Here is a 27,938-nt window from a genome sequence, read left to right as displayed (position 1 = left end):
GTTGTCCTTTGACCTCCACATTAGAGATATTATGAGGACTGCTTTCTTCCACCTGTGAAATATAGCAACGATTCGTCCCATCCTGTCTATGGCTGAGACCCTGATCCATGCATTTGTCTCTTCTAGATTGGACTACTGCAATGTTCTGTTTTCTGGTTTACCGCAGTCTAGCATTAGGGCTCTCCAATTGGTTCAAAATGCTGCAGCCAGACTTTTGACACAAAGCAGAAAGTTTGACCACATTACACCCATTTTGGCGTCTCTTCACTGGCTTCCTGTCCCATTGAGATCAGATTTTAAAGTTCTGCTAAATTGTTCACGGATTGGCACCTCCCTACCTAGCTGACCTAATTAAACCTTACGTACCGGCCCGGGCTTTACGTTCTCAGGGTGCAGGACTACTTTGTGTCTCTAGGGTGAATAAGAAGTCTGCAGGTCACAGAGCTTTCTCTTATCGTGCCCCTGTTCTGTGGAATGATTTCCCTGCATCAATAAAACAGTCAGATTCTGTGGAGATTTTCAAGTCCAGACTTAAGACGCACTTATTTTCCCTTTCATATGGCTAGCATACTGGCATAGGATAGTTCTATGCTTTTTACTCTTTTAATTCATTTATTAGTAATTGGAGCGGGCCGCGGCCTCAACTTTACCTAAATTCTGGGTCTTTTAGTGAAGCTTAGGGCTAGTGGCCGGTGATCACCTTAGTATTTCTTCTGTTTTTCTTGTTGTTTAATGCTGACAAATTATACTGTATTTGTTGTCTTTCTGATGCCTGATTCTGTTTTTTCTCTCTGTTTAAGGTGCAGCTCCATCCAGAGATGGATGTGGTATTTGTGCTGGAGACCCTCCTGTCCTGTGCACCAGCAACATTTCCTGTATATTCACGTCGTGCACTGTTCTGTAATTTGTGTCTGTATCATGGCCCAAGCAGAGGGTCACCCCTTTGAGTCTGGTCTGCTTGAGGTTTCTTCCTCAGACAGAGTTTTTTCTTACCACTGCTGCTCTGGGGGTTAGTAAGGTTAGACCTTACTTGTGTGAAGCCCCTTGAGGCAGCTCTGTTGTGATTTGGTGCTATATAAATGAAAATAAATACAAAAATTGAAACAGACAGATCATATTTGTATTGTCCACTTGATAAGGGGGATTCAATACAATGCGGTGTTTTATATGGTGTGTGGTTTATTTTTTTTTTAAATGTCCATGTCCTTCCTGATATCAGGTAGTTCCCTGCACCTTTCACAGGACAGTGATGGTAGCTCAGTGGTAAAGTTTCTGACTGGCAACCAGAGCTTGGTGGTTACAAGCTGCTGTGTTCCAGTGCGAGCAGCTGCACAATGCATAACCACATCGTGCAGCTGCTCGCACTGTGTTCCCATGTGCAGGAACTGTCGCATTGGGATCGTGCACACCTGCCCATTGGCGCAATGTTTGCGCTGTTCACTTATACGAGCTGTTGCGACGTGAGTTGCCCAGAGTTGTACATATTCACCCTAATTCACTCTATTCACTCAATTCACCCTAGGAACTGAGTCATTGAGGTTACAAAGTCCAGTTTTACAGTTTCTGGGACCATCTGACCCAGAGGAATTATTGATCTGACCTGGACTGAGAACAGGTCACAAACCCTCAGGAGGACATCTGGACTCAACTCGAGCAGCCCGGGTGTGGAAAAAACACCTAAATGTTAGTGAGTTTCTAAGTCTGAAGACCACATGGTCCCAAATGGATCCGTGGGTTCTGTGTAGTCCCGTGCGAAACACGCCTGGCTTTGGCCGACAGGTGACACAGCCCGCCCCCCCCAATCCCTGCCTTTTTGTTGCGAAGCACAAAATCAATTTTTTGACTGGATATAGATGTTTTTATTAAACCAAAACATTAAACCGATTCACTGACACTCATGTGGGCTGGTGCTGGTGGGTGGGGCACACAACGGATGGTGTCATTATGATATCAGCAAAATAGATATTTTTTATTGATCTGGTGCATCAACGTTGACTAGGTCTGAGTCTGTGTGTGTTCAGTACATGTCCTCTTAATTTATGAGTCACAATGTGATAATATTTGTTTTTGAGTTTACATGTTAACGATCAAGAACTGATGGAATCATTTATCGATCTATTCACACGTTGATTTCTACACCGTCAACGCCTGTCCAAATCCTAAAAATCACACACGGTCAGTAGTTACTTTCTCGTTATTTAACAGCGGTTAATAAACCTCAAACAAGTCAAACCTCCACACAACCTGCAGGAGCTAATTTCACAGTGTTAAATTAACACTGAACACGTGGCGTAAATGTACTGAGTGCTGATCACCATAACAGTGTTAATTTAACACTGCTGAATTTACTACTTTTACCTCAAAAACACCAAAATAAATCAGCATTTCATTAAAATGCCTCAATTCTGTTGTTTTGAACATTGTTTTCTCACTTTACATATTACACACACTCAGTAAACACTTTCTACTCTCTCACACTATTTGCTGGATTGTTGTTTCAAAAGTAGTTTGTTTCTTTGCTAAAAGATTATATTTTATTCTGACCGGTTATTTATTCATTTGTGAATTAAGAAATAACCTTTTAGTTCACTGTCCTAAGACACAGGAAAATAAATCAATTTAAATTTAAGTTCTTAATTAAGTACACCAACCAACAGAGCCACCCCCCCCCCCCCCCCCCATGGTGATTTGGTTCCTTTTATCTCATTATTTTTCATCCTAAACTTATGATACCACAAAGATGTGACAGGGATAAAATCAGGACTCTGCCCTCTATTGACTGGCTGCTGTAATGACACTGAGAGAAAAAAAAAAGGGGGGGGGGGGGGTTCAAATCCAGATCATCCTCATTCAGCTCCATCTCTCCACAAACTGCTGTCACAGTCCTTCCTTAACGGTGAAGATACTTAGATGTTACTTGTGTGACGTGCCTTGAGGCAGCTGTTTTGTGATTTATCTTCTTCTTTCGGCTGCTCCCGTTAAGGGGCGCCACAACAGATCAATCGCTTCCATCTCACTTTGTCATCTGTATCCCTCTCTGTCCCACAAACACCTGCATGTCCTCAGCTTTTGCCACTTCTCTTCTCCCCTTACGCTGCATCTCCTTCTACTCCTGTCTACTTTCTTCATCTCTCTGACTATCCCAATTCTTTTTACCAACTTCTTTCTCCTTATGTTTTCCTGAACATCTTCATTCCAAAACCAAGTCTCATCTTCCTTATACTGTCCAAATGTCCCACCCAGTACCTTCCTGTCTGTCTTCCTCACCACGTCTGCAGTACTTTTTTTCCCCCTCCAACTCTCACCTGCTCACTGAATTTCACACAACAGTCTTCCTCCTTCAGCTTCTACCATCTGATCCTTTGTTGAGCTCTCACTCTCTTCTTGTTCTTTACCTCTAAAGTCATCCTACAAACAACCATCTTATGCTGTCTAACGACACTCTCCTGCCACCACCTTATAGTCTCTGATTTCTTTTAGTTTGCATCTCCTACACAGAATGTAGTCCACCTGTGTGCACCTTCCTCCACTCTTATATGTTACCCTGTGCTCCTCCCTTTTCTTAAAGTAGGTATTCATCACAGACATTTCCATCCTTTTTGCAGAATCAACTACCATCTGTCCTTGATACCATATCTACCCATTACTTTCTCATCACCTCTGTTCCCTTCACCAACATGCCCATTGAAGTCTGCTCCTATCACCACTCTTTCATGCTTGGGCACACTCTCCACCACCTCATCTAACACACTCCAGAAATCTTCTTTCTCCTTCATCTCACAACCTACCTGTGGGGCATATGCACTGATATTAATCACCACCCCTTCAATTTCCAACTTCACACTCATCACCCTGTCAGACACTCGCTTAACCTCCAACACACTTTTAACATACTCTTCCTTTAAAATGACCCCAACCCATTTCTCTTCCTGTCCTCACCATGGTACAACAACTTGTACCCACCGCCGATGCTCCTGCTCTTACTTCCTTTTCACCTGCTCTCTTGCACACACAATATGTCTACCTTTCTCCTCTCCATCATATCAGCCAGCTCTCTCCCTTTACCAGGCATACTACCAACATTCAAAGTCCCCACTCTCACTTCCATCCTTCTAGTTTTGTTGGGAAAGGGTAGTGACACGGACCCACAACAGGGGGCGTAAATGAACGGACAAGAGAAGGAGTTAAATTTGAACACTTTACTGTTGTGAATGCCACAACCAAACACAGCAGATTACAGAATGAATACAAGTCAATCAATAAAGGTGTCGTGTGGGCAGGCTCGACGATAGGAGACGCCCATCTGGAGACGAACTGGAACCACACGATTTCCACCGCCACCGAACCCGAGGGATACTGGAGCCACCAAGTCCCGAAGTCCCCAGGTGGCCACCGTCTCAGCGTGTCAGATCTGGTACTGCTGGCGGAGAACAAAGACAGTCAAGTGTGGGTGTGTGTACACCCCGTAACAATGATGGTGGGAATTCCACCTCCACCTCTGAAAATATGAACACAGTCTTTTACAGAACCTGAACAGTCACTTGTCTCACTGATCGTGAAGGGTGCGATCCGTCACCCTGTCGTTACCGACCAGCTCAGCTTCCCGCTGACACAAACGACTGAAACCTCCTGTACAAAGATCAGAAACACACAGTGCAGTACGGCACAGATTAAGGCTGAGAATATTACCTCTCGCAGAAGTCGATATCTCGGCGATGTGGTGGAGGTGTCATCCTGCTTTTATCCCAGGTGAGATGCAGATGATCGGTGACAGCTGTCATAGTTGATGAGAGACAGCTGTCACCTCGGCTGTTCCTGTAGGCGGCAGCGCCCTCTCGTGCCTGAAGCCCGCACTTCAGGCAGGGCGCCCTCTGGTGGTGGGCCAGCAGTACCTCCTCTTCTGGCGGCCCACACAACAAGTTTTCCCCCTCTTCTTCACCCAGCAGTAGCCCAATTTCTGCCAGCACCCTGTTGGGCAACAGCAACGGTGGTGGTTGTTGTTAACCTGGGCCTCGACTGATCCTGTATGGAAATTCAATTTGTCTACATCTTTAATTTTGTCTTGTTTTACACCGGATGCCCTTCCTGACGCAACCCTGCTCATTTATCTGGGCTTGGGACGCACACTCATACTATTCTGGCTGCGCACCCCATGTGACTGAGTTTTTGGCGATACAGTGAGGCAAATTAGTGATCCACTAATCACTGTTGATTTTGCAAGTTTTCCCACCTACAAAGAATGTTGAGGTCTGTAATTTTTATCGTAGGTACACTTCAACTGTGAGAGACAGAATCTAAAAAAAACAAACAACAACAACAAAAAAAAAAAAACAGAAAATTACACTCTCTGATTTTTAAATAATTAATTTGCATTTTATTGCATGAAATAAGTATTTGAACACCTAACAACCAGCAAGAATTCTGTCTCTCACAGACCTGTTAATTTTTCTTTAAGAAGCCCTCTTATTCTGCACTCTTTACCTGTATTAATTGCACCTGTTTGAACTTGTTACCTGTATAAAAGACACCTGTTCACACACTCAATCAATCACACTCCAACCTGTCCACCTATAGCCAAGACCAAAGAGCTGTCTAAGGACACCAGGGACAAAACTGTAGACCTGTACAAGGCTGGGATGGACTACAGGACAACAGGCAAAGCAGCTTGGTAGAAGACAACAACTGTTATGATTATTTATTAGAAAGTGGAAGAAACACAAGATGACTGTCAGTCTCCCTCGGTCTGGGATTCCATGCAAGATCTCACTTTGTGGGGTAAGGATGATTCTGAGAAAGCTCAGAACTACACAGGAGGACCTGGTCAATGACCTGAAGAGAGCTGGGACCACAGTCACAAAGATTACATTAGTAACACATGATGCTGTCATGGTTTAAAATCCTGCAGGGCAGCAAGGTCCCCCTGCTCAAGCCAGCACATGTCCAGGCCCGTTTGAAGTTCACCAGTGACCATCTGGATGATCCTGAGGAGGCATGGGAGAAGGTCATGTGGTCAGATGAGACCAGAATAGAGCTTTTTGGAATCAACTCCACTTACCATGTTTAGAGGATGACAACAACCCCAAGAAAACCATCCCAACCATGAAGCATGGGGGTGGAAACATCATACTCTGGGGGTGCTCTTCTGCAAAGGGGAAAGGACGACTGCACCGTATTGAAGGGAGGATGGATGGGGTCATGTATTGCGAGATTTTGGCAAACAACCTCCTTCCCTCAGTAAGAGCATTGAAGATGGGTCATGGCTGGGTCTTCAGCATGACAATGACCCCAAACACACAGCCAGGGCAACTAAGGAGGGGCTCCGTAAGAAGCATTTCAAGGTCCTGGAGTGGCCTGGTCAGTCTCCAGACCTGGACTCAATAGAAAATCTTTGGAGGGAGCTGAAACTCCAAACCTGAAAGATCTAGAGAAGATCTGTATGGAGGAGTGGACCAAAATCCCTGCTGCAGTGTGTGAAAACCTGGTGAAAAACTACAGGAAATGTTTGACCTCTGAAACTGCAAACAAAGGTTTCTGTACCAAATATTAAGGTCTGTTTTTCTATTGGATCAAATACTTATAAAATGCAAATGAATTATTTAAAAATCAATAAATGTGAGTATCTGTGTTGGGTTTTTTTTTTGTTGTTTTTTTTTAGATTCTGTCTCTCACAGTTGAAGTGTACCTACGATAAAAAAAAAATTACAGACCTCTCCATTCTTTGTAGATGGGAGAACTTGCAAAATCCACAGTGGATCAAATACTTATTTGCCTCACTGTGTATAAAATGTAAGAAATTGAAATTCCTGTACTTTTGGACTATTCGGTGACCTTTGACCCTCCCGTGTTGGTTTTATGTGTATCTATTAATTGCACGTAAACAAAAGTAAAGGGGGTGCAAATATTTTCTAAATATCACAAAACCTTCCAGAAATGTCAGCCTGGACTCAGATCTTTGTGCCGTCGTCCTTCTTGTTGATGGTTTGAAGGCGAAGGCTCAGAAAGCAGCTTCCATCAGCTGATCATGTCGAGCAGTGCTGGTGCCTCTCGGGCCTGTGAAGGGCCCGCTTTGGGCTGTTCCTCCCAAACAGAGCCGGACAGTGTGCCCAGCCTCTTGGCTGTGCAGAAAGTGCAGCTTGGACGGCGTCCACGGCACGGCATTAGGCCTGGAGGTTTGTGTTGTTTGTAATTTATAACACTGAGAGAAACGGGCAACAGGACAATATGGAGAGCAGGGAGAGAGGGAATGTGGATGGAGGGGGAGGGGCTGCGCTTCCACCCGCTCGCAGCACAGATCCTGGTTAGTAGGCTGACCGAGCTGGAGGACTTTCTGCACCTCTCCGGCTCAAAGGGCCTTATTTTCCCTTCAGCTGAACTTGACGTCAGACACAAACACGATCCGCCGGATTCTATGTGAATTCACACGCTATCGCCGAAACTGCAACCGAGGAAAAAAAAATGTCTGACAGCAACTTTATGTCCAAGGCCCAAAGATCTCCAGAAGAAGAATTTTATTCAAAATTAGTTTCATAAAGAAAACCAGAAAAACATCTGACCTTTAGGACCTCTCAGAACCCTTTATCCCATTAATATCTTTGTGATGTCATAAGGCAAACTAAAAACAAAGTTCCTTATAATCCATAAACCACTTCTTAAGAATATTTGATGAGTTTTAGTAATTCAGCTATTGATCGGTTGATTATTTGCAGCATTCCACTTCCTTTTTGAAAACATTGAAAGGAATCTTTGGAGACTCAGATCTCCTGGATGATCTGCTGGTCTTTGGTTTGTGTTGTGATGAGTGATAGACCAATAAAAAGCTGTGACATCATCCAAACAGACTTTACAATGTTTCTGAGAGACTGACAGTCACAGAAGCTGCTCTTCTGCTCCTAATTGGTCAGAATTACAGGAAAAGAGTCATGTTCACGTTCTGGATCAAAATGCTGCACACATACACAATGGTGGCGACACACAGCAACAACATTTCACCAAACGTTATTACTGCCGGCAGCACTATTGCCTCACAGCAAGAAGGTCATGGGATTGATTCCCACCTGTGGCCTTTCTGTGTGGAGTTTGCATGTTCTCCCTGTGTCTGTGTGGGTTCCCTCCAGGTACTCCAGCCTCCTCCCACATCCAAAGACACGCAGTTTAGGTGGACTGGAAAATTTAAACTGTCTGTAGGTGTGAATGTGTTTGTTTGTCTGTATGTGGCCCTCTGACAGACTGGCGTCCTGTCCAGGGTGAACCCACCTCACGCCGTGTGACTGCTAGGCTAGGCTACAACCCCCCCCCCCCCCCCCCCCGCCCTTAATTGGAGTGAGCGGTTGAAGATGAGTGAGTGAGTGAGTGTTATTACTGCCAAGTTACAATGACAATAGCTCAAAGTCAGACAGATTATGCTGACATGATTGGAAAGGTTTTTCTTCAATTAAATAGTTGATTCCACTTGTGAATAATAATGAAATGTGGCGTAAATCCTGCCAGAAACACTTGGATTCAGATCTCAAACAGAAAACAATAGGAACCCTTCAGCCATTAAGTCACGACCAACAGCACATAATACACCTTAATTAAAAATGTCAGCCTTAACTTGCTTCTCTGCTGCTTGCAGTTGCTGACCTGAATGCTACCTCTTCTACCCAACCACTACTAGTCAGTCTCTGGCTCACGCTCGGGGGCCGGCTCTGTCCCCGACTTCCTCCAAGGGCTGGATTTGAGCTCTACATGCCCCTACACCATCAAGATGGGAATCTCTGCCAAAGAATTGTTCCAGGAGGACTCAGATTCAGCTAATCAACAGCTGGATCTTCAATAGGAAGCAAGAAGAATTCTTCAGTTAGCAACTCGCGACCAACAGCACATAATACACCTTAATTAAAAATGTCAGCCTTAACTCGCCTCTCTGCTGCTTGCAGTCGCTGACCTAAATGCTACTTCCTCCATCCCACCGCTACCAGTTAGTCCCTGACTGACACCCAGGGGTAGGCTCTGCCCCTGACTTCACAGTAGGGACCTCCACCAAGGACTGTTCAAACATTCTGCAGAGTGTCTCTATGGATTAAATATTACACATTTTCTTGTCTACTGAGTTTTTATGGTGAAACTAAAAGCTGACTATAATTAGAATTCTGACGATAATAAATACTTTCCATCATATTTATATTTGTAATATAAACATCTATTAATATTCGTGTAATCTGTCACATGTGATTGAAACAGAACTTCAATAAATAATGTTAATCTCTTTGGTCCTGAAAAAGAAAAACCTCGAACAGGTCCAGCATGATCCCTGTTTTGGGAATCATCTTATTAAAGGGAACGTGGCAGCGGCTCCATTCTGGATTAAATAATAATTTCTCCTCACTAATGCTAAAAGGAGGTTTGAGTCTTTAATGATGGCACAAATCCACTGAAGCTTTGTCTCAGGAACAAACATCATCAACACCCAGATTATCTGTAAGGATTAAAAAAAAAAAAAGCTTCATGAGCTTCAAAAAGCTTCATCATAAAAGCTATGTACCACAGGCTTTTAAGGTGGCAGTAATTAAACCATTACTTAAAAAGCCATCACTTGACCCAGCTATCTTAGCTAATTATAGGCCAATCTCCAACCTTCCTTTTCTCTCAAAAATTCTTGAAAGGGTAGTTGTAAAACAGCTAACTGATCATCTGCAGAGGAATGGTCTATTTGAAGAGTTTCAGTCAGGTTTTAGAATTCATCATAGTACAGAAACAGCATTAGTGAAGGTTACAAATGATCTTCTTATGGCCTCAGACAGTGGACTCATCTCTGTGCTTGTTCTGTTAGACCTCAGTGCTGCTTTTGATACTGTTGACCATAAAATTTTATTACAGAGATTAGAGCATGCCATAGGTATTAAAGGCACTGTGCTGCAGTGGTTTGAATCATATTTGTTGTGTGTTGGGGGGTGTGGCTGGACATGTTGGTGGTGTTTTCTTTTCTTTGCTCTCCAGGTGGTATGCAAACTGGGTTTTTTTCTGTGGAGAAGGTGCTGGCGGAAGAGTCCTTCACCCTCATTAGAACTATTGGCTGCACCTGCGGAGGATGTTCACGTGCAAACTTAAAGACTTTCAGCTGAAGCAGATCATGAGATGGCGTTCTGCATTTAAGCCATGAGTGATTCGAGCAGAATTGCCGGGAACTTGACCTTGTGATGTTCATTTGTGAGACGCTGAGGACCGCGTCAGGGTTTGACACATCGTGCCTATGAAGGAGGACGGGTGAGGGACACATGCTGTCAGCACGCATCAGAGGTGATGATTGTCTGAATAAGTGTTAACAGTAATTTGGTATTTTGTTACGCAGTATATTTGAACACTGACAAGAATTGTGCAGTTTGCTCCTCACTGTCGTGGAGTACGGATTGATGATCCTCCACCTGTTGTGAGAAGCTGCTCATTTATAGACAGTTTAAATTCAGACCTGAATGTGTTGCTGATAGTGTGTGCCTTTGAAGGATATGTATTGTAGCTCTGTTGATTTACCTCACCTTTTCCGTCCTTCACAGAGTCAGTTTGTTGTATCCACCTGGGTGTTCGGCGGTGAATCTGAGTCCAGAAAGCGCCGGGCTTCAATCCATTTGGGCGCTGGAGAGCGCGCCGTCCTTCACCTCGCCAGACAACCGAATATTTATGTTGTACACCAATTATTGCACAGGAGGGAAATAAATTGGTTTTGTTTTTGGAACCGCTTTCTGGTTATTTAGCGCTGGGTTCAGTCAGACGCTGGTCCGCTCCTCAATCCGCGGCAGCACATAACAATATTTATCTAATAGATTACAATTTGTTCATGTAAATGGGGAATCTTCTTCACAGACTAAAGTTAATTATGGAGTTCCACAAGGTTCTGTGCCAGGACCAGTTTTATTCACTTTATACATGTTTCCCTTAGGCAGTATTATTAGACAGCATTGCTTAAATTTTCATTGTTACGCAGATGATACCCAGCTTTATCTATCCATGAAGCCAGAGGACACACACCAATTAGCTAAACTGCAGGATTGTCTTACAGACATAAAGACATGGATGACCTCTAATTTCCTGCTTTTAAATTCAGATAAAACTGAAGTTATTGTACTTGGCCCCACAAATCTTAGAAACATGGTGTATAACCAGATCCTTACTCTGGATGGCATTACCCTGACCTCTAGTAATACTGTGAGAAATCTTGGAGTCATTTTTGATCAGGATATGTCATTCAATGCGCATATTAAACAAATATGTAGGACTGCTTTTTTGCATTTGCGCAATATCTCTAAAATTAGAAAGGTCTTGTCTCAGAGTGATGCTGAAAAACTAGTTCATGCATTTATTTCCTCTAGGCTGGACTATTGTAATTCATTATTATCAGGTTGTCCTAAAAGTTCCCTGAAAAGCCTTCAGTTAATTCAAAATGCTGCAGCTAGAGTACTGACGGGGACTAGAAGGAGAGAGCATATTTCACCCATATTGGCCTCTCTTCATTGGCTTCCTGTTAATTCTAGAATAGAATTTAAAATTCTTCTTCTTACTTATAAGGTTTTGAATAATCAGGTCCCATCTTATCTTAGGGACCTCATAGTACCATATCACCCCAATAGAGTGCTTCGCTCTCAGACTGCAGGCTTACTTGTAGTTCCTAGGGTTTGTAAGAGTAGAATGGGAGGCAGAGCCTTCAGCTTTCAGGCTCCTCTCCTGTGGAACCAGCTCCCAATTCAGATCAGGGAGACAGACACCCTCTCTACTTTTAAGATTAGGCTTAAAACTTTCCTTTTTGCTAAAGCTTATAGTTAGGGTTGGATCAGGTGACCCTGAACCATCCCTTAGTTATGCTGCTATAGACTTAGACTGCTGGGGGGTTCCCATGATGCACTGAGTGTTTCTTTCTCTTTTTGCTCTGTATGCACCACTCTGCATTTAATCATTAGTGATTGATCTCTGCTCCCCTCCACAGCATGTCTTTTTCCTGGTTCTCTCCCGTCAGCCCCAACCAGTCCCAGCAGAAGACTGCCCCTCCCTGAGCCTGGTTCTGCTGGAGGTTTCTTCCTGTTAAAAGGGGGTTTTTCCTTCCCACTGTTGCCAAGTGCTTGCTCACAGGGGGTCGTTTTGACCGTTGGGGTTTTTTCGTAATTATTGTATGGCCTTGCCTTACAATATAAAGCACCTTGGGGCAACTGTTTGTTGTGATTTGGCGCTATATAAATAAAATTGATTTGATTTGATGATACTTTGGAAGAACTCATTTGACTGATTTCTGGAGAACTGAAGTGATTTGGATTCAAACACACCCTGAGCCTGCTAACCCATTACCAGTGACCAGGTTTGTAGGTCACGTCGTCTCCCCAGGTTCCAGTCTGCAGGACTCCCCCTGGACAGGACTCCAGTCCATCACAGCTTACGTCCCCAGCCAACAACTGGTTCCCTTTTCCAGCTGGGTGGACTGGGACAATGCAGATGAAGGTTCATGTCCAAGGACACAGACAGGAAGTGTGAAGCTGGGATCAAACCCTGGTCTACACACTGTATTAGTCCAACTGTCGTCCTCGCAGATCCACCAGAATCCAGACTAAAGTGCACACAGACGACTCAGCAAATCTTTTCTCTGACACCAAGAACGGCCAAAAACGGGCAATGGCAACATATAGAAAATCCCCAAATCCAGATCAACGGGGCTGTGAGACTGCGCCGCACCTAGACGCACGCTGCTACTGTGCTGCTAATCGACTCTTAAAGGCGGCTGGACCAGAATTTGAAGAATGTAGGCAAACTCAAAAGCTGGTCTTTGAACACAACTGAGCTTGAGCGAAGACCAAAAGTCCAACATCGAAATCCTCAAAGTCACAAAATCTGTTTGCCGTAATTAACCACCAATAAAATGATTACTCAGTCACGCTCAGTAATAAATAGGAAACACGTTTATCCTGCGTTCCTAATCAATATAATATTGATTAATGTGATTTACCAACAGACAGACTGAAACATTTACTCTCATTCACATTCACACGGGTTCACTCCGGGTGCTCCAGGCTCCTTGTTGTGTGGGCCGCTGAAGAGGAGGTACTGCTGGCCCACCACCACCAGATGGCGCCCTGCTTGAAGTGCGGGCTTCGAGAGGGCGTCATAGCAACCGGGAGTGACAGCTGTCACTCGTCATCAGCACCAGCTGTCACTCATCCACATCACATCACCACCACCATAAAGGCCGGACTGCAACTCCACCTCCCCGCCGAGAAATCAGCTACCTTGGAGGTAATTTTCTCTGCTGTATCTAAAACTGTGTCATAGTCTGAACTCTTTTTGCAGCCGTTTTCCTGTGGTGTGCCTTATCTGCTGGATTGGCGTTTGGTGTGATCAGCGACGGCTTCGCTTCACACTCCAACCAGATAAGTGGTTAGACAGGAGCTGCACGAGTGTGTGATTGGAGGTGGAGGAGCTCCCTCCCATAAGAACACAGACGGTGGAATTACTGACTGTGCGAACTCACACTCATCGAAACTGTTTCTGTTCTCTGCCAGCAGTACCCGGTCTGACAGCTGGAGACGGTGGCCACCTGGGGCTCCAGGTCTTGGCGGCTCCGGTGTTCTTCAGATCCGTTGGCAGTGAAGGCCGTGTGGGATCTGGCTCGGTTCAGGACGGACGTCTCCTATCCTCAAGCCTGCCCACACGTCACTCAACATTTAATTGTCTGTGGTACCAAAACTGTATTTGTCTGTATTCCGTTGTGCACTTCACAACATTAAATTGTTACTGTTTGGCTTATCCATTGTCCGTTCATTTAACGCCCCCTGTTGTGGGTCCGTGTTCCTACACTTTCACAACACTCCTCCCATTACCAAAGACATGCAGGTTTGGTGGAGACTCAAAACTGACCATACAATAGTGTTCAGAATAATAGTAGTGCTATGTGACTAAAAAGATTAATCCAGGTTTTGAGTATAGTTCTTATTGTTACATGGGAAACAAGGTACCAGTAGATTCAGTAGATTCTCACAAATCCAACAAGACCAAGCATTCATGATATGCACACTCTTATGAAATTGGGATATTAGTAAAAAAGTAGAAAAGGGGGTGTTCACAATAATAGTAGTGTGGCATTCAGTCAGTGAGTTCATCAATTTTGTGGAACAAACCGGTGTGAATCAGGTGTCCCCTATTTAAGGATGAAGCCAGCACCTGTTGAACATGCTTTTCTCTTTGAAAGCCTGAGGAAAATGGAACGTTCAAGACAGTGTTCAGAAGAACAGCATAGTTTGATTAAAAAGTTGATTGGAGAGGGGAAAACTTATACGCAGGTGCAAAAAATTATAGGCTGTTCAATAGGCTGTTCATCTACAATGATCTCCAATGCTTTAAAATGGACAAAAAAACCAGAGATGCGTGGAAGAAAACGGAAAACAACCATCAAAATGGATAGAATAACCAGAATGGCAAAGGCTCACCCATTGATCAGCTCCAGGATGATCAAAGACAGTCTGGAGTTACCTGTAAGTGCTGTGACAGTTAGAAGACGCCTGTGTGAAGCTAATTTATTTACAAGAATCCCCCAAAAAGTCCCTCTGTTAAATAAAAGACGTGCAGAAGAGGTTACAATTTGCCAAAGAACACATCAGCTGGCCTAAAGAGAAATGGAGGAATATTTTGTGAACTGATGGGAGTAAAATTGTTCTTTTTGGGTCCAAGGGCTGCAGACAGTTTGTGAGACGACCCCCAAACTCTGAATTCAAGCCACAGTTCACAGTGAAGACAGTGAAGCATGGTGGTGCAAGCATCATGATATGGGCATGTTTCTCCTACTATGGTGTTGGTCCTATATATCACATACCAGGTATCATGGATCAGTTTGGATATGTCAAAATACTTGAAGAGGTCATGTTGCCTTATGCTGAAGAGGACATGCCCTTGAAATGGGTGTTTCAACAAGACAGTGACCCCAAGCACACTAGTAAACCAGCAAAATCTTGGTTCCAAACCAACAAAATTAATGCCTCACAGATATGAAGAAATAATGAAAAACTGGTTATACAACTAAATACTAGTTTAGTGATTCACAGGATTGATAAAAAACCAGTTTGAACATAATAGTTTTGAGTTTGTAGCATCAACAGCAGATGCTACTATTATTGTGAACACCCCCTTTTCCACTTTTTTTTTTTACTAATAGCCCAATTTCATAGCCTTACGAGTGTACATATCATGAATGCTTGGTCTTGTTGGATTTGTGAGAACCTACTGAATCTACTGGTACCTTGTTTCCCATGTAACAATAAGAAATATACTCAAAACCTGGATTAATCTTTTTAGTCACATAGCACTACTATTATTCTGAACACTACTGTAGGTCTGACTGTTTCTCTGTCTGTATGTGACCCTGCGATGGACTGATGTCCTGTCCAGGGCGAACCCCGCCTCTACACCCAATGACCTGTGGGATAGGCTCCACCCACTGTGACCCTTAACTGGAATAAGTGGGTTCAAAAAAATAGATGGATGTAACTACAGTGATTACACTCAGTCCAACATGTGACACTGCCGAAAAAATCTCAAAATCAAATTCCAGTCCAATGCGTCCCTGTCCTAAAGCAGTCTTATCTACCAGATCTGGACCAAACTGCACGTACAGTGCACCCAGAAAGTATTCACAGCGCTGTACTGTTTCCACATTCTGTTACACTGTTATTCTGTCACAGCCTTATTCCAAAATGGATGAAATTGGAGAGGTGATGGTCCTTAATCCCCGATTGCTCCCAGTGTGTAGTGGCCACCTTGTATGGCAGCACCCTGACATCGGGGTGAATGTGAGGCATTATTGTAAAGCGCTTTGAGTGTCTGATGCAGAAAAGCACTTTATAAATGCAGTCCATTTACTATTTAATTATTTTTTTCCTCAAAATTCTACTCACAGCACCCCATAATAACAATATGCCAAGTTTTGTTTTTTTTTAGATTTTTAGAAATGTATTAAAACTTGAAAAAAAACAAAAACGCACAAATCACATGTACATAATTATTCAGAGTCTTTACCATGAAACTTAAAATTGAGCTGAGGTGCCTCCTGTTTCCACTGATCATCCTTGAGATGTCTTCTGTGGCTTCATTGGTGTCCACCTGGGGTAAATTCAGTTGATTGGTTCTCAAGACCAGGCACCAAAGTGGCTCTACGCTACTCTTTTCTACTCTCCTATTTTACTCTTCCTTTTTAGATATTTAGATATACCTTTATATACTAGCATAGTTCCACCTTACAATTGGAATATAATATATAAGATATACCTTACTGAATTTTCATGATTTGGAAAGACCCACACCTGTCTACATATAAGGTCCCACAGTTGACAGTCAGAGCACAAAACAAGCATGAAGTCTAAGGAATTGTCTGTAGACCTCAGAGACAGGATTGTCTGGAGGCACAAATCTGGGGAAGGAAACAGAAACATTTCTGCTGCTTTGAAGGTCCCAGTGAGCACAGTGACCTCCATCATCTGTAAATGGAAGAAGTTCAGATCCACCAGGACTCTTCCTAGAGCCGGACACCCATCTAAACTGAGCGATTGGTGAGAAGGACCTTAGTCAGGGAGGTGACCAAGAACCCGATGGTCACTCTGTCAGAGCTCCAGCATTCCTCTGTGGAGAGAGGAGAACCTTCCAGAAGGACAACCATCTCTGCAACAATCCACCAATCAAGCCTGTATGGTAGAGTGTCCAGATGGAAGCCACTCCTTAGTAAAAGACACATGGCAGCCCACCTGGAGTTTGACAAAATGCACCTGAAGGACTCTCAGACCAGGAGAAACAAAATTCTCTGATGAGACAAAGATTGAACTCTTTGGTCTGAATGCCAGGCACCATCCCTACAGTGAAGCATGGTGGTGGCAGCATCATGCTGTGGGGATGTTTTTCAGCAGCAGGAACTGGGAGACTAGTCAGGATTGAGTGAAACATAAATGCAGCAATGTACAGAGACATCCTGGATGGAAACCTGCTCCAGAGCGCTCTTGACTGGGGCAATGGTTCATCTTTCAGCAGGACAATGACCCTAAACACACAGCCAAGATATCAAAGGAGTGGCTTCAGGACAACTCTGTGGATGTCCTTGAATGGTCCAGCCAGAGCTCAGACCTGAATCCGACTGAACATCTCTGAAAATGTCTGCAGAGACGCTCCACATCCAACCTGATGGAGCTTGAGAGGTGCTGCAAAGAGGAATGGACCAAACTGTCCAAAGATAGGTGCACCAAGCTTGTTACATCATATTCAAGAAGACTTGAGGCTGGAATTGCTGCCAAAGGTGCATCAACAAAGTATTGAACAAAGTCTGTGAATACTTACAGACATGTGATTTCTTAGTTTTTTATTTTTACTAAATTCCCCAAATTTTCCCCCCAAAAAACCTTTTCATATTGTCATTATGGGGTGTTGTGAGTAGAACTGAGGGGAAAATTTAATTAAATTAATTTTGGAATAAGTCTGTAATATAACAAAATGTGGAAAAAGTGAAACTGTGTGAATACTTTCTGGATGTACTGTATCAACACACAATCACCAGGCTCTGATCACTGCCCTTTGATCCGGATTACTCACCTTTTGATTCTGACTGCTGACCAGTGATCCTGATCTGATCCTGGTTATTGATCTTCCTGATCTTTGATCCCAGTTATTGATCTTCATGACTTATGTTTGATCCTGATCACTGGTCTTTAATCTTACATTTTGATCTGCTACTAAATCTGAATACATCACAAACTTGAATGGGACCTTTGTTGGCCTGTGCCACGCCCCTCCACCAACTTTTGTTAAAATTGAGTCGTTATGGTATTTTTAATGTTTTCATAATCCACAAACACCCATAGAAGCATTAAAGAATTCTTGCTGAAATTATTTGTTGCTTCAAATATTTTTGTCAGACAGCAGAAAATGATCAAATACAACAAAAAATAAACAGCCTTTGATTCTTCTTGGTAAATGACAGCATTTATATAGTGTCTTTTCCATCTACATCAGAAGCTCAAAGCACTTTACAGTGATGTCTCACAGTCAGAGAGACACACACACACACACACACACACACACCGATGTCAGGGTGCTGCCATGCAAGGTTCGCACTACACACCACAAACAACCTTGCCCAAGGGCCTGGTCTGGCTTGGGTTTGAACCGAGGACCCTCCCCATCTTACATGTGACACACACAAAAACACCTTACTGAGCTGGAATCAGGACTCAACACCAGTATGTGTTCCTGAAGGTGATCCAATGTGATCATAAAATGTTAACAGAAACCTGAGTAGGAACTCTGTCCACAGAGTCGGGGATCCTCTGGACACAATGAAGACAATGAACACAGAGCATGAAGGAGACACATGAGGAAAGCCATCAACACTCCAACAAGACTCCAACAAGGCCCCACCAACACTCCAACAAGGCCCCACCAACACTCCACCAACACTCCAACAAGGCCCCACCAACACTCCAACAACACTCCACCAACACTCCAACAAGGCCCCACCAACACTCCAACAAGACTCCAACAAGGCCCCACCAACACTCCAACAAGACTCCACCAACACTCCAACAAGGCCCCACCAACACTCCAACAAGGCCCCACCAACACTCCAACAAGACTCCAACAAGGCCCCACCAACACTCCAACAACACTCCACCAACACTCCAACAAGGCCCCACCAACACTCCAACAAGACTCCACCAACACTCCAACAAGGCCCCACCAACACTCCAACAAGACTCCAACAAGGCCCCACCAACACTCCAACAAGACTCCACCAACACTCCAACAAGGCCCCACCAACACTCCACCAACACTCCAACAAGGCCCCACCAACACTCCACCAACACTCCAATAAGGCCCCACCAACACTCCAACAAGACTCCACCAACACTCCACCAACACTCCAACAAGGCCCCACCAACACTCCAACAAGACTCCACCAACACTCCAATAAGGCCCCACCAACACTCCAACAAGACTCCACCAACACTCCAACAAGGCCCCACCAACACTCCAACAAGACTCCACCAACACTCCAATAAGGCCCCACCAACACTCCAACAACACTCCACCAACACTCCAATAAGGCCCACCAACACTCCAACAACACTCCACCAACACTCCAATAAGGCCCCACCAACACTCCACCAACACTCCAATAAGGCCCCACCAACACTCCAACAACACTCCACCAACACTCCAACAAGGCCCCACCAACACTCCACCAACACTCCAATAGGGCCCCACCAACACTCCAACAACACTCCACCAACACTCCAATAAGGCCCCACCAACACTCCAATAAGGCCCCACCAACACTCCACCAACACTCCAATAAGGCCCCACCAACACTCCAACAACACTCCACCAACACTCCAATAAGGCCCCACCAACACTCCAACAAGACCCCACCAACACTCCACCAACACTCCAATAAGGCCCCACCAACACTCCAACAAGGCCCACCAACACTCCAACAAGACTCCACCAACACTCCAACAAGACTCCAACAACACTCCAACAAGACTCCAACAAGACTCCACCAACGCTCCACCAACACTCCAACAAGGCCCCACCAACACTCCACCAACACTCCAATAAGGCCCCACCAACACTCCAACAAGACACCAACCAACACTCCACCAAGACTCCAACAACACTCCACCAAGACTCCACCAACACTCCAACAAGACTCCACCAACACTCCAACAAGGCCCTACCAACACTCCAACAAGGCCCCACCAACATTCCAACAAGACTCCAACAAGGCCCCACCAACACTCCAACAAGGCCCCACCAACACTCCAACAAGACTCCACCAACACTCCAACAAGGCCCCACCAACACTCCAACAACACTCCAACAAGGCCCCACCAACACTCCAACAAGACTCCAACAAGGCCCCACCAACACTCCAACAAGGCCCCACCAACACTCCAACAAGACTCCAACAAGGCCCCACCAACACTCCAACAAGGCCCCACCAACACTCCACCAACATTCCAACAACACTCCAACAAGGCCCCACCAACACTCCAACAACACTCCAACAAGGCCCCACCAACACTCCAACAACACTCCAACAAGGCCCCACCAACACTCCAGCAAGACTCCAACAAGGCCCCACCAACACTCCAACAAGGCACCACCAACACTCCAACAAGACTCCAACAAGGCCCCACCAACACTCCAACAACACTCCAACAAGACTCCAACAAGGCCCCACCAACACTCCAACAAGACTCCAACAAGGCCCCACCAACACTCCAACAAGGCACCACCAACACTCCAACAAGACTCCAACAAGGCCCCACCAACACTCCAACAACACTCCAACAAGACTCCAACAAGGCCCCACCAACACTCCAGCAAGACTCCAACAAGGCCCCACCAACACTCCAGCAAGACTCCAACAAGGCCCCACCAACACTCCAACAACACTCCACCAACACTCCAACAAGGCCCCACCAACACTCCAACAACACTCCACCAACGCTCCAACAACACTCCAACAAGGCCCCACCAACACTCCAACAAGACTCCAACAAGGCCCCACCAACACTCCAACAACACTCCAACAAGGCCCCACCAACACTCCAACAACACTCCAACAAGGCCCCACCAACACTCCAGCAAGACTCCAACAAGGCCCCACCAACACTCCAACAAGACTCCAACAAGGCCCCACCAACACTCCAACAACACTCCAACAAGGCCCCACCAACACTCCAACAACACTCCAACAAGGCCCCACCAACACTCCACCAACACTCCAACAACACTCCAACAAGGCCCCACCAACACTCCAACAACACTCCAACAAGGCCCCACCAACACTCCAACAACACTCCAACAAGGCCCCACCAACTGACTGTGACAAGGGTTCTGATGGTTCCAAGAATACTTCAAGCGCATTAAGTCCATTCAATGAGCAAATTAATAAATGAAGCATTTTGAACCGAGTGAGCTAATGTTAGCATTGAACCTGTGAGCGGCAACACAGCACACAACACTCGGCTTCAGTTCCAAAATGTGCGATCCTCATGATGGACGACGCCCAGTCTCGCGCTTTTTTCATGTCCCCGTCACGAAAAGCTCCCCATTTTTGTGACACGTTTTTTTATTTTATTTTGCTGTTTATAATCCTCCCCCTTCTCTTAACTCAAACCATCACATAAGTGAATCCCCTAGCCAAACCCTAACCATACCCCCCCAAAGCTCCCATTACCCCACATTTCATGCCGCGTCACAAAAAGCACCCCATTTTCATGCCCCTGTCATGAACCAATGGATTAATGTAGTTTCCGTAATGCCGTCGTGACCTGGCATGAGACTCGACTGATGACGTCAAAGTTGCTCGTGTTTTAGAAAGTCACAAAAATAACAGGAAATGAAAAGGGAACAATAAATGATAGTTTTTAACTCTGCCATAAAGTTGGGCTGTGGTTATAGTTTCACCGCAGTTTGTCTGTTTGTGAACAGCCTGTAACCCACAATTTTTCATATATTGTTATCAAATTTTTACTGACGATTCATATCCTGATGGGCAAGAACTGCTTCAATTTTCAAGGTCAAAGGTCAAAGTCAAGAAAAATCTTGGAATATTGGAAAAATACAGATCCTTTAACATTGAAGAATTTTCTAAAACTCATAACTGTCAAAAAAGATTGAATTTCTTTCACATTCAAGAGCCTTCTGTAGGATGGTATCGTTTATCGATGGACTAAGTTTGATCCGGATCTGATCCAGTTTACAGATTTAGGGGATATTTGATTTTAACAAAAGCCATTTTTTTACCTCATGAAAAGTCACTTCTAGCAAGACTCTGATCTTGAAAATTTCTTCAAGGTAAAAATTTGTGGAATTGGAAACTCGTGTTGGCAGGCATTTGCGCTCTAGTTATTGATATCCAACTGACATTTACTGTTTAGAACTGCTAGTTTTTATTTTCACCCGAAAATTGCTATTTATCATTTCCCTCTCCCCTTCATGAGCGGCTCTCCACTTCATGAGCGGCCCTCTCCTTCATGAGCAGCCCTCTGCTTTGTGAGCGGCCCTCTCCTTTATGAGTGGCCCTCTCCTTCGTGAGCGGACCTCCCCTTCATAAGTGGCTCTCCACTTCATGAGCCGACCTCCCCTTCATGAGCTCCCCCCTTTCATGAGCGCCCCCCCCCTTCATGAGCGGCCCTCCGCTTCATGAGCGACTCTCCACTTCATGACCGGCTCTCCACTTCATGAGCGGCCCCCCCCCTTCACGAGCGGCCCCTCCTTCACGAGCGGCCCTCCCCTTCATGAGCAGCCCTCTCCTTCATGAGTGGACCTCCCCTTCATGAGCAGCTTTCCACTTCATGAGCAGCCCCCTCCTTCATGAGCGGACCTCCCCTTCGTGAGTGGACCCCTCCTTCGTGAGCGGCCCCCTCCTTCGTGAGCGGCCCTCCGCTTCATGAGCAGACCTCTCCTTCATGAGCGGCTCTCCGCTTCATGAACGGACCTCCGCTTCATGAACGGACCTCCGCTTCATGAATGGACCTCCGCTTCATGAGCGGACCTCCGCTTCATGAGCGGACCTCTCCTTCATGAGCGGCTCTCCGCTTCATGAACGGACCTCCGCTTCATGAACGGACCTCCGCTTCATGAACGGACCTCCGCTTCATGAGCGGACCTCCGCTTCATGAGCGGACCTCTCCTTCATGAGCGGCTCTCCGCTTCATGAGCGGACCTCTCCTTCATGAGCGGCTCTCCGCTTCATGAGCGGACCTCTCCTTCATGAGCGGCTCTCCGCTTCATGAGCAGACCTCCGCTTCATGAACGGACCTCCGCTTCATGAGCGGACCTCCGCTTCATGAGCGGACCTCCGCTTCATGAGTGGCCCTCTCCTTAATGAGCAGCCCTCCCCTTCATGAGCGGTCCTCCCCTTCATGAGGGGCCCTCCCCTTCATGAGGGGCCCTCCCCTTCATGAGCGGCCCCCTCCTTCATGAGCGGCTCTCCACTTCATGAGTGTCTGAACAAACTGCTCCTGATACCCAGAACCTTCTTCACTGATCATCTTTACTTCCTGCAGGAATCAGACCCCTCCCCACACACACACACACACACACACTCGTTAATTATGTAATCCTAATTGGGCACGAAGACGGCACCTAATCTGATGTGACTTTTTTCCTGTTGATTTAAAGTTTGAAATGTTTCTTTAGGACGGTCGACTCACTGAGTTTGGGGAAGAAGGATCGAAGCAGCAGAAGGCGCTGCTGGAAAGCGAGGAGGCAAACGGGGGGCTGATGGGGGCTGGAGGGTGTTACAGGTCGTTATTCATTAGCCACGCCGCTGAATTCCAGAGTCTGCACAAAAGGCATTATCACCACCATCACTGCCGCGCTCCTCAAACATGATGCCCCGCCTGATAACCCGCGCACGGCTGTTGCACCATTCCCACATGTCCCCACGCCAGAGATGAGGGGAGACAGCGAGTCGCAGGGGGAGGCAGGTAAAGTGTGAGCAAAACAGAACATTAACAGCGAGTGGAAGCGATGGAGGCCGATAAGGACAGGAAGTGACCACAGAGGCCACGGCCAACCATGAGACCAAAACAACCCCGTCCTCCTCTTTTTCCTTCACCACCTGGAGCTTTTAGAAACCGCCTGAAGAATCTGCCTCCTTTCATTCCGGACAAGCAGGTTTTATGCATTTCTTGGCCCACTGATGTCAAAATGACCCCAGGGCCACGGGTCAGGTTTAGTTCTCTGAGCTGGATCCACCTCGCCAAGAAACAATGAGACTCCACGATGTCCTGGACCGGACCGAAGTCAAGCCCACACATTTCGAAAGATGGAACATATAAAATCACATCAGCTCCGAGTTCAAAGTGACGAATCAGAACCATCAGAACTGCAACGCAATTAAATCACCGACAATGTAGAACCACACCCAGGTAACCTCACAGTTCCTGAAAAACCCAAACCTTGACCTTAACCCCACCCTTAACCCTGACCTGAAGTTTTGAGCTTGATATTCATCAGTTGTCTCCTGTGCCGTTTATTATTGGATGTTGGTACAATGACAAACCTTGTTCTTCTTCTTTGTCTTCTACTTCAAGAAGAAGAAGAAGAAGGAGGGTCAAGAGAGCCACTTTCATTTTTAAAGGGTCAAAACTAACTGGACAAATATCTGCTGACCTGCTTCATTACTTTAACACTGACCCTGCACGTCTGCAAAGTGTTGATAGCAGGGTATTGTTTTGACTGGCAGGTGTGTGTGTGTGTGTGTGGACAAGATAACTCAACAAATGTTCAGATTTCCTTCAAACTGGGTGAGAATATTACTTTGATATTTAGAGGTGATTATATTTTAGAGTAGTTTGGCCAAAGGTTGAGGAAACTACGATCCAAAAACATTTATTTGTTTGTTTGTTTTTTCATATAGCTTAGCAACAAAGAAGCCAAATGAAGCTCGATGATCTAGTATATATTGTTAAGATAAATATTCATGGTTGACTGGTATGAATGAGGTGTCCCATATAGTCATAAACACCATCAGACAGATGTTTATTTGTCCTGTGGCGTGTGCGGTCTGCGTGATGTGGCATGAAAAGAAAACAGAGGTGATTGTTTTTGGCCCTAGCAGCTCGTGTGACTCGACGGACTGGTAAACAGAGACCAACGCCACAGAATGATAAGTGGCTGGTTTGTGGGTCTCATCTGGCCCTCGGGCCACCGGTTTGCTGACGTCTCTTCTGATCTTTTCGTTTGGAATTTTCAGTCCTCGTGACATAATGTTGCTATTGTGGGTCATTCAAACAATCACGTGTTAACGTGTGACGACCTGCGACAGGACCTCTGTTTAACCGCGTGAAAACAGCTCAGGGGTCAACGTGAAGACGTGCGCCACACATGGGCTGAAACAGTCAAAAGGTCACCTGTTTGCACATCGTGACAACAACAAACAAAACTTGTTCGCTCAGAAGGTCAAAGGACACAAGGTCAGTTTGCTTCACCATTTGTAATTATATTGCAGGGTCAAAAGGTCAGGGTCACGCGGTCCAAACCGGACTCCCTAATTGACTTCTTCAAGCTCTCAAAGTACACGTTGAAGGTCAAAGGTCAAAGAGAAAAGGGTGAAAACGGTTAAAGGCAGGAAGGTGCAGGGTCAGCTGTGACGTCACGCCCTCACCTTTCTTGAACTCCTCCAGCATGGCGTCCAGCTTGGTGTCGTTGAAGACGAAGTGCAGCGGGTGGCTGTAGAACCTGGTGATGGTTTTGAGCGGCGCGCAGTCGTCCGGGTCCACGAAGGCCAGGTCCTTGACGAAGAGCAGGTCCACGATGTTGGACCTCTCGCCCTCGAAGACCGGGATGCGCGTGTAGCCGCTCTTCATGATCTCAGACATGGTGTTGAAGTCCAAGGTGGCATCCGCGGGGATCATGAAGCAGTCCCTGAGCGGCGTCATCACGTCCTCCACCGTCTTGGTCCGGAGCTCCAGCGCGCCCTGGATGATGTTCAGCTCCTCCTTCACCAGGTCGTTGTACGGGTCGGTGACCCGCAGCATCTCCAGCAGCTTCTCCCGGTTGTACACGGTTCCGATCTCCTGGCCCAGCAGGTAGTCCAGAAGCTTGCTGACCGGGTAGGACGCCGGGAAGGTGAGCAGCATGAAGAACTTGGTGAGGAAGATGGTGTTGGCGCCCACGGCCAGCCCGTGCCGGGAGCAGATGGCCTGTGGCACGATCTCCCCGAAGATGACGATGCCGATGGTGGACATGACCACGGCGATCAGCCCCGAACCGGCGATGTCGTCCAGCAGGATGGTGAGCGTGGTGTTGACCAGCACGTTCCCGAGCAGCAGCGAGCACAGCAGGTAGTTCCCCTGACTGCGCACCGGCTCGATCTTCTTGGCGTAGTTCTTCTCGCGTTCCGTGCCGCAGTTCTGCACGATCTGGAGCTCCATGGGGTCCAGAGCCATCAGGCCCAGGTTCAAGCCGCTGAACATGCCGGACAGGCACAGCAGCATGGAGATGAAGATGACCTGCAGCCAGAAGGGCAGCAGGAACTTCTTCTCCTCCACCACGATCACTTTGGTGTCGTCCCCGTCGTGGTAGATCCAGGTGTTCTCCGTCCACGGGTCGTGGAGCCCCGCGGCGGCCGGGGTGGGCGTGGCAACGCACAGGTAGTAGGCTTTGCTGCGCTCGGTCTTCCGCAGCGGTTTGACCTCGAGCTCCACGATCCCGGACGTCTTTCGGTTCACGACGATGTTGGGCAGGATGATGATGTCTGACGTCCTGATCCCGCACGGGTGCGAGTCCTCCTGGCTCTGGTTGTCCCCCGAGGAGCTGTCCACCGGCCGGCTCCGCTCGTGCTCCGTGAAGGCGATCTTGGACCAGGTCTCGTTGTTGATGTTCTGCCCGTAGACCCGCAGCTTGACCCGGGACCGCTCGCTGACCCGCAGGAAGCCCTTGTCCATGAAGGAAATGTCGTCGGTGTCCTCCAGCCGGAGCCCGATGATCACCGTCTCCTCCGAGCTGCTCGCTGTCACCCAGCAGCCGGTGACCGTGAAGAAAATCACCGCCAGAGCTCGGACCCGGTTCGCGGACGCCATGTTTGCTGGGGATAACGGTTCTGCCATGTTCGGCGGCCGAGCTCCTGAATGAAACGGGCTTCGAAAAGTCAGAACCAGTCGGAACCCGCCTTCATCTCCGCCGACGGAACTTCTGCATCGGGACCTGCTCGTGCGCGCACTGCGTGTCCGACACTGAGCAGCCTGCGGGCGGCTCGAGCCTCCTCCGGGCTCCGCCAGACCGGCGGCGGCCAATCGGCGGGCGCCGCTGGCTGGGGGGGGTGGGGCTTCCGCAGCCGCCTCGACCAATCGGAACCCAAAACGAGTGCGCCTCGTCTTAACGCTGCTGCTGCATAGCTACACGCTGCTGTTCCACAAAACCCCGAAAAGATTTAAATTACGTTCTGCAAAGAAAGTCATTTTTATGTTCCACAAAACGCCGAAAAAAAATTAAATTACGTTCTGCAAAAAAGTAATTTTTATGTTCCACAAAACCCCGAAGAAATTAAAATTACGTTCTGCAAAAAAAAAAAAAAAAGTCCCACTAAACCCCCAAAATATTTTAATTGCGTTCTGGAAAAAAAAAAACAACGTTCCACAAACCCCAAAAATATTTAAATTACAGTCTGCAAAAAAAAATCATTTTAATGTTCCAGAAAACCCAGAAAAGGTTTAAATTATGTTCTGCAAAAAAAATTTAATTTTTATGTTCCTTTAAAACCCAAAAATATTTAAATTACATTCCACAAAAAAATTCCTTTTCTTAAAAGAAAACATAAAAGTTCAACTACAATTTTTCAGAAGGTCCATTTAAGATGAAGCCTAGATTTGAAGTTTAGGTGAAAGGAAACCCTCCTCTATACTACTTCATCACGAAGCTGTATAACTGGGGATACAAAATGCAAAACTTGCACTGTGCACAATTTCTCCAATCACAACCACAGAAGCCCATAACAACTTCTGGGTTGTCTTGGTGGCTTTCCTCACTCTTCTCCTCCTTGCACAGTCACTCAGTTTTTGAGAACTGTCTACTCCACAGATTTACCACAGATTGCCATACTGTTTGTATTTCTTCATAAGTGATGCAAATAAAATAAAAAATAAATAAAGTCCAAGACATATTCAATGACTTGGACTTTATTTACAGGTATTATACCAAAGTGTCTCATTACTGATGCAACCATCATCTTGGCTTTTATATTTTTAATGAATTGATATCAAGTTTTAGATTTGCTTTCAGTTTGAGTTTAAGGGCAATAATCTAACTTTAATTTTTTGTAGGTTTTTTTTTTGTATTTAAAATGGAATAAACAAATTAAAATGCATGAAATACCAAGTGACCAAATACTTTTGGACTGAACTGTAATTTACCATCATTAACGAGGCATCTGC

General features: G+C 46.0%; 1 protein-coding gene across 1 annotated transcript in view; it reads right to left on the bottom strand.

The window, feature by feature from the left end:
- The window catches only part of cnnm2b (cyclin and CBS domain divalent metal cation transport mediator 2b), an 83,664-nt gene extending 57,049 nt beyond the window's left edge, over positions 1 to 26,615 (bottom strand). Inside the window, exon 1 of the mRNA XM_034188281.1 lies at positions 25,172 to 26,615. Within this exon, the coding sequence (XP_034044172.1) occupies positions 25,172 to 26,615 (1,444 nt within the window). The remainder of the gene's footprint in view (positions 1 to 25,171) is intronic.
- Between the last annotated feature and the right edge of the window lie 1,323 nt (positions 26,616 to 27,938).

The sequence above is a fragment of the Thalassophryne amazonica genome, chromosome 15 (assembly GCF_902500255.1).
Source record: "Thalassophryne amazonica chromosome 15, fThaAma1.1, whole genome shotgun sequence".
NCBI lineage: Eukaryota > Metazoa > Chordata > Actinopteri > Batrachoidiformes > Batrachoididae > Thalassophryne > Thalassophryne amazonica.
This window is presented reverse-complemented; position numbering and strand designations above follow the sequence as displayed.